We start from the raw sequence: 10,932 nt of genomic DNA, 5'->3' as shown, positions 1-10,932 counted from the left end.
CATAATAGGGATGAGTTAAGGTTGCTTGCTCCCATTTCCTGACTTGTGATTTTGAACTGCAACCTTAACGTTATTTTAACAAAGTTATTATTACTGAATTATTAATCATAACATTGCTTTCTATTTGGAATTAATAGTACATTCACATAAACTGCATATTCTGCACAGCATGTCTACTAAGTTTGATCTTATAAATTCATCAGATGTACTGTAGACTCTGCGTACAGAACGCCTCCTAAGAACATTTCGGCTTCAGGAACAACCTTGTGGTGAAACAGAATTTTCCCACTGCAAATGCTCTGCCTAAAGGAACCGGCACTTTGCTTAAAAGAACACCTTTTTGGGTCTGATAGCGACTATTTACTAAGTGATTCAAAACTGGTACAGTACTGTTTTGTAACTCAAATTCAAGTGGCTCATTCAGTCTTTTCAAAAGTGCCTTGTCATCACGAGTGTTTTGAGGCACACTGATTGGTTTATTTAATCTTTCCAGAACTGCTGTCATTTATCATTGTTTATTCTGGCCACCATCAAAAGCAAAAACTTTAAAGGCTTTGAACATAATTTGTATATCATTCAAAGTCTGGGACTTTCATACAAGGACTCTTTTGCAACAGCTGAAATGGCACATTTTATTTCAAAGAACCAAAGACAGATTTCTATCTATGACAAAGGGAGGAGTTCCCAACTATTCTGTTCAATAATTTGTGTGCATGTCTTGAATATTGCTCTTGTATTCATAATCAATCTGAGCTGCTGCTGCATTTTTTTAATGAGTGTAGGGGTACTCTGTTAATAACCATTGCATTTAAAGTCATGCTTGACTTTAATAGTGCCGTTTTACAACACTATGTTGGGGTGCTTTTGTTAATTTAGTTTGTCAGTTTATTAGTGTTTGTCACTTAGTTTATTATTATAGTTTATTAACATACTTGCCTATTGCATTTCTCTTATTCTGTTCTTTTAATATGTTGATGCATATGCATCACGACAAGTAATAAATAGTACATATCGAATTTCAAGGAGTTGGTAAGCAATCATGCTCACTGCAAAACTGGAAATACTTGTCTTATTACTCGGATACAGTTTTGACACTTGTTTAGGAACAAAGATTCCTATTTGGTGGGGTAATGTTACTGCCTCAGGTAGTAGCAGGCACGTTAGCTACTTGACCTACCTTTCACGACTGTGAAAGAATGTAGCAGATAATTACCAAGTAACTGCATTGTCAACATAGAACGGAGCTTTAATGGCTGCAAAGAATGTTGTAAAACAGGTTTGGTTAAAAAAGACACATACACGGGGTTGTTCATGAAAGTCTTATCCGGGACAACTTCTCAGTTAAGTAAAACTGAAACAGTTCTAGACATGTTCGAAATGGTAGCATTGAAACTTTGCTTTACAATAAGAAAGTTAAGTCACAATAATTGCTCCTACTTCATTTCTTAAATCAGAACAACTGCTGTTTCTACCAAATATCTGTTTAGCCTTATTTACCTGTTGCTTTCATTTTTTGGAGATGAAGAACAAGTTTGACTTGCAGCTTATAGTTCAGAAACCATAATGAAAATGATTGAATTAATCATTTATTTTACCTCCTTGTTGTAACCCTATTCAAGAAGACCAACGGGCAGCCTTGTTCCCACTGTTAAATCAATCGCCTCTTTTCACTCACAATACCAATTGTTTTTACCAAGCTACTGAACCCCAGGACACAAGGGCCCATCTTGGCAAGTTAGCAGTGGTCATTGAAACACAATAAGGTGAACTGGACCCAGACGATTTTCCACCCTAACCCTCTGGGAATGCAAACACTAATGCAAAATCTCCATGTGCATCCCCATCCAGGATCTACAACTTGGCCATTTAAGCATGACTCAGCCTCCACTGCAAACAGCAATGCTTGTTCAAGGTTAATCACTGGGAACCTGCTCATTACCCACAATACAATTCAGCGTGTTTGGAATATATTTTCAATTATGAATATACCTTAAGACAGAGGCATTGTTCAATAAAGATGATCCAAGAGCTTTATTACAGCAGGCACTTTACAATGAAATCACCCCAGTAAAATGAGAATATGGGGAACAAAAATTAAATAAAACCCTCAATACTGCCATCCGCCAAATAAAACACTGTACCACACCCCATACAGTACTTAATCTTATGCATGTGGCACACACTGGGACTGTTTATAAAACACTGGCTTACAAACAGCCTGTCAGATTTGTCAACCTTAAAATTGTTGCATCATATTTAAGTTATTTTAAAGTAAAAACAAAAATAATGGTAAGGGAATGTGAGGATGTGCAAGATCTTGCATATGATTAAAAAAAATGTACAGCAATACAATAAACTTCCCCTCACAACCATATTAGCTAAAAATCATTCCAACATACATGTTTTTTTTCTTCTCACAAAATATTATTTTCATTCAACATTTCCATAAATGTTCATTTGTGGGAGAATGCATTATTGTCATATAAATCTTATTCCTTCTCGAACCATTCTCTCCGTCTCTTCTTGATAGCATTTCCTCCTTCTTGGTCAAAGTATAGTCCGAGTTTTTAAACAGTCTTTCGGGCCGTGAGAACTCTTACTATAGAGCCTAATCCACCTACTGCAAACGCCTGGGATTGAAGTAATGGGGGGGAGAGAAAGTGAACAAGTGTCAGATATTAAAGTAACAAAAATGGGAGGGTGTAAGTTATTGCCGTTCCCCAAGCATACTGTAAACCATTTTAATTTAAGCTAATTGCTAATTGTCCATTTAGTTTCTAACCTAAAGAGTTACTAACTGACCTTTCTTTTATACTATAATAAAACAGTTGAGCAATCTCTCCATCACTAAATGTCATGCGCTTGTTACATGGAAACAGCACCCAACACCCAGCACTACAGTGCAATCACTACAGCTTGCTCCCAATGGCTTTCCACTGTTTTGTTGCAGCAGGTACATTGCACAACACATTTTGTTTGTGTCAACCATAAAAAACATTGCAACTCATTGTTAACCATGGTTAAAATCACAATAGTAACTGGAACACTGTCAGTGCAGTTTCTCATCTATAAACATGTTTAAAATCAGGAGTATAAAAGTATCATTAGGTTTAATAGCTAGAGATAGGATAGATTACCTTTTCATGCCACTGCAGTAAGATTGCGCTGCTGTTGTCTGAAGGCTTTTCAAACCCTTTGTAAATGTACTTCATTAATAAGTCAACACTGTTCTTGTCTAATGATTTCACAGCCTGCTCTATCTCACTACTTCGAAAAGACGTGAGGACTTTGAGAACTATTCCCTGGGCACGCTCCTAGAGGGGAGAGATAGAAAAGATATGTTGAAATTGTTGCTACAACTGTCATTTACTCAAAACATGGTGTGTGCATAATCAAAGGAAATAACAAACATGACAGAATTATTCATGTAAAATGCTATTGGGAAATTTCTTAATGGAGGGTTCACAAAATGTGCTCAGCATATGAACAACCACTGTCCTTGGGAAGTGTGTGACTTTCAATGACCATCAATAAATACAAACTCAAAACTATCATTTTGGGTTGTTCACGAATGCACAGTATTGTGAACTAAAACAGTTCAAAAATCTAAATGATTCAGCTCCCGATAGTCTACGTTGACACTAGAAGAATGCTCCTTTCAACAATATATTGAAAAAGTGGGGCAGTTCAACAAGCTGTAGTAGAAAAGTATTCTTGGCAGGGCAATAACATTTTGTTTGTTGCACCATGGGAATCAAATCCTCAGAGTTGCCCCAGGTGGGAAAACATGTCATAATGCTACACACATCACTGTCCTGCTGTGAATACATTCGATACGGCAGCATGCTGAACACCCATAACTTACCTTCCAATCCGCCTCAAATCTGATAAAGGTTAGTACTGATTATTACCTTCACTGCCTGATTCTTGGTGTTGATTGGAGGATTCCGTAAGGCTGCGTGAAAAGCTGCCATATTGTCCCCTGTGCTTCACAAGTTAAGGAACAACATACAACTGGTCAATCCTGGCATTTATAACATTATACTGGATTTATTTGTTTTAATTTTTGTAAATGTTACAAAAGCTGGACTCCTGGAACTTCGGTTTTTAATGGATTTCTTTCAACTCTCCTGCACAGTTGAACAGCTAGTCCCAGTCTACAATCCAATCTGCAAAATGGGCATTAAACAAAGGTTTTTAATGTGCCATGTGTTGACGTGGTTTTTGGCTGTAAACTGTTTGCTTGCTTTTTAAACATCACAATTTTCTGACAGCCTACAATCCTTACTCGGGATGACAGTGTCCCAATGAAAACCAGTTTGATCATGGCTTGCACCAATGGGACCGATTTCTAATCTCTTTCAATCACCCCAGTTACAGACAGGAGTAAGCTTCACTGTGAAGGCAGAGTAGTGATGCAACCATTCACCAGTACAGATTCTGATGGTTTGGTTTAATCTATACTCAACCTGAGCAACACATTACCAAGCAATCCATATGTGGCCATCTGAAGAAAAGCTATACATGTCCCTGGAGCAAAGCAGCAATGAATATGATTTTTTCTTCCTCCAAAGAAATATAGATATTGCACAACAGTAATGAAAAGGTAATCAGCTCTTTGAAAATAATGAAAGATTTGAAAACTATGAGAAATGTCATCAGAAATAAAAATCAGCAGTTATATATTAGAGCGGAGTAAGTCCTTCGTAAGGCAGTTCATCTTTTGCTTGGACAGGAAGTACGGGGCAGCATCCACCTTGCAAACAAAGCCAGGCAGCACTGCAGATTAAACCCCTTTGTGAACCATGCCCAGCTTCTCATCAGAACCACCTACGTCTGGTACATAACACTTAACAATGAACTTCCTGTAAGCATTCTTAGATACTATCACTCTTAAAGTAAAATGCGATTCTGCTTTGTCGCTTTACAGGAAATTCAAAGTGAAACTGATGGTCACACTGTTGAGCATGCACTGTTCCTTGTCCTGCACTGTAGTGCAGCTTGCATGTTCCACAAGTCTATAGAGCCTGCTACAAAGAAACGTTTCATGCAAGCCACTGTTAAGTGCAAAGACAATTTGTTTTAACAAAATACATTATTGTACTCCTATATAAAACTAGCAAGAGGTGACTTCACTGCAGGAAGAAGTAGGTAAAATATTGTTGTAGTTTAAAACCAGTCAAAATAGGGCTGGGGAGAGAAACACACGTGGATCTGTATTTATTAATGTACACATTTCAGAAGTATAAAGCTGCTTTGCTTTTGCATGCATGCATGCAGTGCATACTCACTTAAAAATGATCTTGTTGAAGTGCACATGCAAAAATGGGTTTTCTTTTTAGTTTCATTGTTTTCTAATGGAAATTAGATACGCATGTTACCAATGTTTGAAAATCAGGCCTGTGGATGAAGCTGGACATGAAATGATCCAAATATGAGAAGGTCTGATAGCCCCAGCGATGGGAAACGCCCAGATTGTGTGTCATTTCTGCACCAGTACATTGTAACCTAGATCAGTAAGGCTCCAGAGAATCCATTTATCTAGAGCAACTGAGTATCTTCTGTTAATAAGCTACACATTTTACCATTAGAGAGCAGTGTCACAAAAAATGTAGTGTATCTGTGTAGCAATCAGACTCTAGTACTGCTTAAAAAATAACCTGTAGAAAATGTGAAACATCCCAACAGGGCTGCTCTCTGCAGTAGTTCAATTTGAGGGCTGCAACTAGAAAACTGACCCAAGGCATTGAAGAATATGTTTTCTCTTCTCCACACATTTATGGAATGACAAAAATAATACATTAGTGCACAGCACTGGAAAATGAATCATGGTCTGATTTATACATTTCAAATGTGAGCATAACCAATTAAGTAAGCACATCCGTAATGAACAGAGTGTTGCAAAAGACAAAAACGCTTACTGCATATTGAATGGGACTAGACTGGAGTAAAGGCAAGACATGTCTTAGGTCTGATACACTGAGGTAAAAAAAAAAAAATACTGAGCCGTCTATACACACAATTAGAAACACCCACCAAAACACTCAAATAGCACAGGGTCTTGGGCACAGGATTGGCAAGTAGTCTGCAAGGTACTTCAATAGGTTCAGAGAGATACATGAGCATCCCGAACCCTAACTGCATCTACTTCCTTCGGGAAAGTTAATCAGCAGTCACTACCCCTCCTGAAATAGCAGTTACTTCACACTTTTATGAACAAAACATCCTGCATGCACACCAGCTACTAACTTATTCTGTACTTAAAACCTGCACCCATTGTGACAGAAACAGTGATATGCAACTTTTATATATTACTGAAAAAAGTGCCAGGGATTCCATTTGCATTTGTAGTCAGTCATGTGAGAGACGGTACATTTATTTTAAATATTATGGGCCCATGTTGCATGCAAATTGAGAATCTGGCTCTTTTAATAAACATGCACATGATTGTTTTGATAACGGGCTTTTATCGTCTATGCATGACCTATAACTATAAGCCAGCTGTCTTTTTAAAGTGCTACTGTTTGAATAAGTGAAGGGTAATGTGGCGCACTGCAGTTCAGAAGCAATTTCACAAGCTAGGAGTGTTGAAACTGGCCTGCATTTACATCATTAATTCAATTCTACATTTGCTGCACCTGATCTACAAAATGGTGTAGAAGCAACATTTGCAGGATAGGGTGTTGTTCTATAACTATATCCAGACTCAAAATCCTATTAAGAATACGTTTGGGTTTCTCTCTGAACTCATCTTGCGAAAAACTTGTATTCACAACACTTCTAAAAAAAACCTTAATATACGAATCGCGATACCGGTAAAAATGAATAACACCATTGCATTGGACACGTGCTGAAAACGTGACAATTAACTGTACAACAAAGTAAACAGCCACACTGTTGCAAAAACAAAATACTGAAAATACACAACGATTCACGTCATTGTTTATAGTATTTTCACGATGAGCCTCTGTTTATTTTTAAAAACAATTACTGTCCTGCCTCATTACTGCATAGAATAATTTCGAATTGCAATAGTATTTATAATAGCATAATAACAACAGCAGTACCTTGAAGAAAATGTCAAACTTTTTTTTTTAAAAGCATAATGATTACTCTACGTAATGTGTATCGATATATTTTACAGATACCAAAAAAGGATTTTTTAACCAGCACTAGAGTTCCTAACGTGTATCGAATACACTCGTTATGTGTTTACAGTTTAAAGATTTAATCAGCTGTTTTTTTTTGTAAAGTAACCTGCTCTCGTAAAGGATATTGCCTGATGAGTCTGTCAACCTCGGCCTCGTCCGGTCCCTGTTGCTCGGCCGCTTCCTCCTGCTCATCCACGAATTTATTCTCATCATACTCGTCGATATCTACCTTCCGGAACCGCGACGATAGAGTGTTCTTCGCCATCGGGGCACTTCAGAATGATCTGATCCCGTCCTACTGCAGCCTGCGCTGGGTACGAAGCAAGGTCACCTCCGCCCTGCAAGCAACGGCTCTTGGTTTTTCAGCGCAGAAACTCACGAAACCCGAATCTCGCTGCCTCTCTCTCCAGCCAGCCTCTTCTGAGAATATGGCAGCTTTGCTACCAGTGCGGCGGAAACGGAATTACCTCACAGCGGCCGCTGCAAAACGCTCCCAGGTACCTGTGTGTGTTTGCAGGGGTACGCAACGGCATCGATCGGTATGAACATATATGTACGCGGTTTGACCGCATAAACACACCAGCCCAGTTTTTGGGATGGAACCGCATAACAGTCGCGTTTTGATTGGTCCTTGTCTGTCGGAGGAATATGACGTCAACACGAGTGTTCTTCTTCGTCTTCTTTTTGTTAACTGGCCACCAAGCTTCCGCCGAAGCTTATTGTCGCCACCTACTGTTTGTTTTGATTATAGTTATTGTGAGCCCAACACTTTGTTCCTGATTTTTTCTAAGACTGGTTAAATCTCCCTGTTTTCCTAATGAATTTCCCTATATACCTGACCATACCCCTATCTATTCTATTACCATCCCGTATGCCATCCCTAAAAAAATGATTCTGAATATTCAAAGCCCTCAGCTCTTCCCCTGCCTCTAATCTCACATCCCTATATCTAGCATATTCAACCATCAGGTGTTCCACAGTTTCCATAACCCCACCTCTCACACATAACCCATTCCCATGCGCTCCAATTCTATGTACCTGTCCATTTAAAGTTGAATGTCCGATAAACAACAGCCTTATCAGGTTAACTTCCTCCTGTCTATGCCCTCCATACCACCCTTCCTGCAAACTGACTTGACTTTGTGATTTAGAACATAAGAACATAAGAAAGTTTACAAACGAGAGGAGGCCATTCAGCCCATCTTGCTCGTTTGGTTGTTAGTAGCTTATTGATCCGAGAATCGCATCAAGCAGCTTCTTGAAGGATCCCAGGGTGTCAGCTTCAACAACATTACTGGGGAGTTGGTTCCAGACCCTCACAATTCTCTGTGTAAAAAAAGTGCCTCCTATTTTCTGTTCTGAATGCCCCTTTATCTAATCTCCATTTATGACCCCTGGTCCTTTTTTCTTTTTTCAAGTCAAAGAAGTCCCCCGGGTTGACATTGTCTATACCTTTTAGGATTTTGAATGTTTGAATCAGATCGCAGCGTAGTCTTCTTTGTTCAAGACTGAATAGATTCAATTCTTTTAGCCTGTCTGCATACGACATGCCTTTTAAACCTGGGATAATTCTGGTTGCTCTTCTTTGCATTTAGTACAGGATGTAATGTATCTAGTGTCCCTTAACTCATCATGGACATCCATACCCACATTCACTTTCTTCACTGCCGTGCTTGCTAACCCATCTCCCCTCTCATTCCCCTCTATTCCTGTATGCGCTGGAATCCACACAAAAACCACATCCAATCCTAAACACACACATTCTGACACTAGATACATTACATCCTGTACTAAATCCCTCTTATACCCTTTCACTTCATTTTAATTGCCTCTAGCCCTGATAACGAATCTGAAACATGACTGCCCTCTCTACCTTAACCTCTAATCCATTGTAATGCCAGAGTAACCCCTATGAGCTCAGCCATCATGATAGACACGTTATCTGTAATACGTACACATTTTCCTACCTCAAATTCTGGAATGTATTAAGCTGCTCCAACCCTGCCATTATCTGTGTTTTTAGACCCATCTGTAAAACAGTACAGTAATTTTCCCATACACAGTTTACCCATTTCCCCACCAGTTCACAGAAAACCTCTTTCCTCCTTTTCTTTAACTTTGAATAAATACAAATCAATGACCAAACACCATAGACTGATGACAGAGTTTATATAGTCTCACCCTTCCTATACAGTATTTCAATGTTACCTGCTCCTTTCTTAATTCTCACCCTAAACTTGTATCACACTCATTCCTTTTCCTCATCAATACCTCATACCCAACATCTCCTCCATTCATTATCTTAGCCCAATGTCTAATTCTCATCATCTTCCTTCTTAAAGAGAGGTATTTCCCCAGCAGCTACTTGCAGTGCAGCACCTGGTGATGAACACAGCGCTCCACTGCATATTCTCAGAGCCCTAACTTGTACCGCATCCAAATTTTCCCAGCTCCTTACTAGCTGCTTCCTCATATACCATACATCCATAATCCAGTATAGGACTGATCAGCGCTCTATAGATCATTAACAGAGTTGTCATACTTGCTCCCCGTGAGTTTCCCGATATACTCCTCGTCAACACGAGTGGGAAAGCTTGGAGGCATTTTAACATTGTGATTGAAAAGAGAGAGGTCGTGTTGTTATAGCGCAGTTCTGCAAAGATGCGCGTTCTTTGAGGATTCCTGCGTTGCTAAACTCCCTCTGTGCAGATCCTGCACAGACCAGCGCAGCTCTGAAATGTTGCTGTAGTGCTGCGTGCGCAACTCGTAATTTACGTCGTGCTTCATTCACCCTCAACACCCCTACCACGTGACGATAAACAGTATGGGAGGGGGAGCACAGTGAATTACCCTCTGAGAAGTAACTGGTGATCCTGGATACTTCGTTTTAGTACGTAAATTCATCACCCTTATGTGATCGGCTGTAGTGTATAATGATGACGTCTATTACGAGTTGCGCACGCAGCACTACCCTGTGGGAGCCACGCTGCGGGAGCCTTCGTTCTGCAGGAATACCCCTCGGCGGCTGCGGCTGTGAACCAAAGAGACGATGCAGAGATCACGAGTGACCTGCCAATCGTAATTCAAATAGCTGGGTCATTCTTCCAATAGGGTGCCTTTTGTGTCCCTGTGCCATATTTTGGTTAAAATAACTGATTATATTCAAAATAATTAATACATCATAAAGTATTAAGTAATTCCTATACAAAACCACTTGTAAAAACACACTACATAGCATTTAAAGTAAAAAAGGCAACAATATTTAAAGGAAAAATCTGCATTCTCCAATGTCCCTATTCATCTTTTTACAAACTTCTTTAAGAATATAATTAATTAAATCCTAATGTATTTTTAAAATCTCACCAGTATTACAAAACACAACTTAGTACATTGTTTTTCAACTATAAATCTGTACAATCAATGTATATTTATTAATATAAATTGAACTATTTAGTGCTGCCCCTGAATCCACTGTCAACCCTGTTACCGGAGATAAAGCCCCTGCAGAACAATGAATTATTCCACAAGTCACATGATCTTCAGCATATGACATCATAATAAAGGAGGAAGACATAGGAAGCAACTTCAGGTATGTGTCTAAGCAGTTTTTCATATATTTTTTTTAAAGCTACTTTGTCTGGGTTCATAAGGTACTTTATAAATGTCAACTATGTTATGTGAAGTTAAGTATAAAAAATATATATATACAAAAATGTATAATTAGTTTAATAAACTCCAATAAAGCCTTCACCAGAAGCACACCATGTGCAGCCATGTGCTT

The 10,932-nt window shown here is 38.9% G+C and overlaps 1 protein-coding gene across 1 annotated transcript; it reads right to left on the bottom strand.

The window, feature by feature from the left end:
* Positions 1 to 2,004: 2,004 nt before the first annotated feature.
* On the bottom strand, positions 2,005 to 7,764 carry LOC117396686 (actin-related protein 2/3 complex subunit 5-like protein). The gene is made up of 4 exons (XM_033994824.3): positions 7,277 to 7,764; positions 3,912 to 3,984; positions 3,138 to 3,314; positions 2,005 to 2,630 (listed from the first exon to the last, which is right to left on the bottom strand). Exons 1-4 carry the CDS (start codon positions 7,414 to 7,416, stop codon positions 2,568 to 2,570), a joined length of 453 nt encoding a protein of 150 aa, XP_033850715.2. The 5' UTR covers positions 7,417 to 7,764; the 3' UTR covers positions 2,005 to 2,567.
* Positions 7,765 to 10,932: the final 3,168 nt, after the last annotated feature.

Source organism: Acipenser ruthenus, chromosome 31 (assembly GCF_902713425.1).
Source record: "Acipenser ruthenus chromosome 31, fAciRut3.2 maternal haplotype, whole genome shotgun sequence".
Lineage (NCBI taxonomy): Eukaryota > Metazoa > Chordata > Actinopteri > Acipenseriformes > Acipenseridae > Acipenser > Acipenser ruthenus.
The sequence above is the reverse complement of the archived record's forward strand: the minus strand, read 5'-3'. Positions and strand labels throughout refer to the sequence as shown.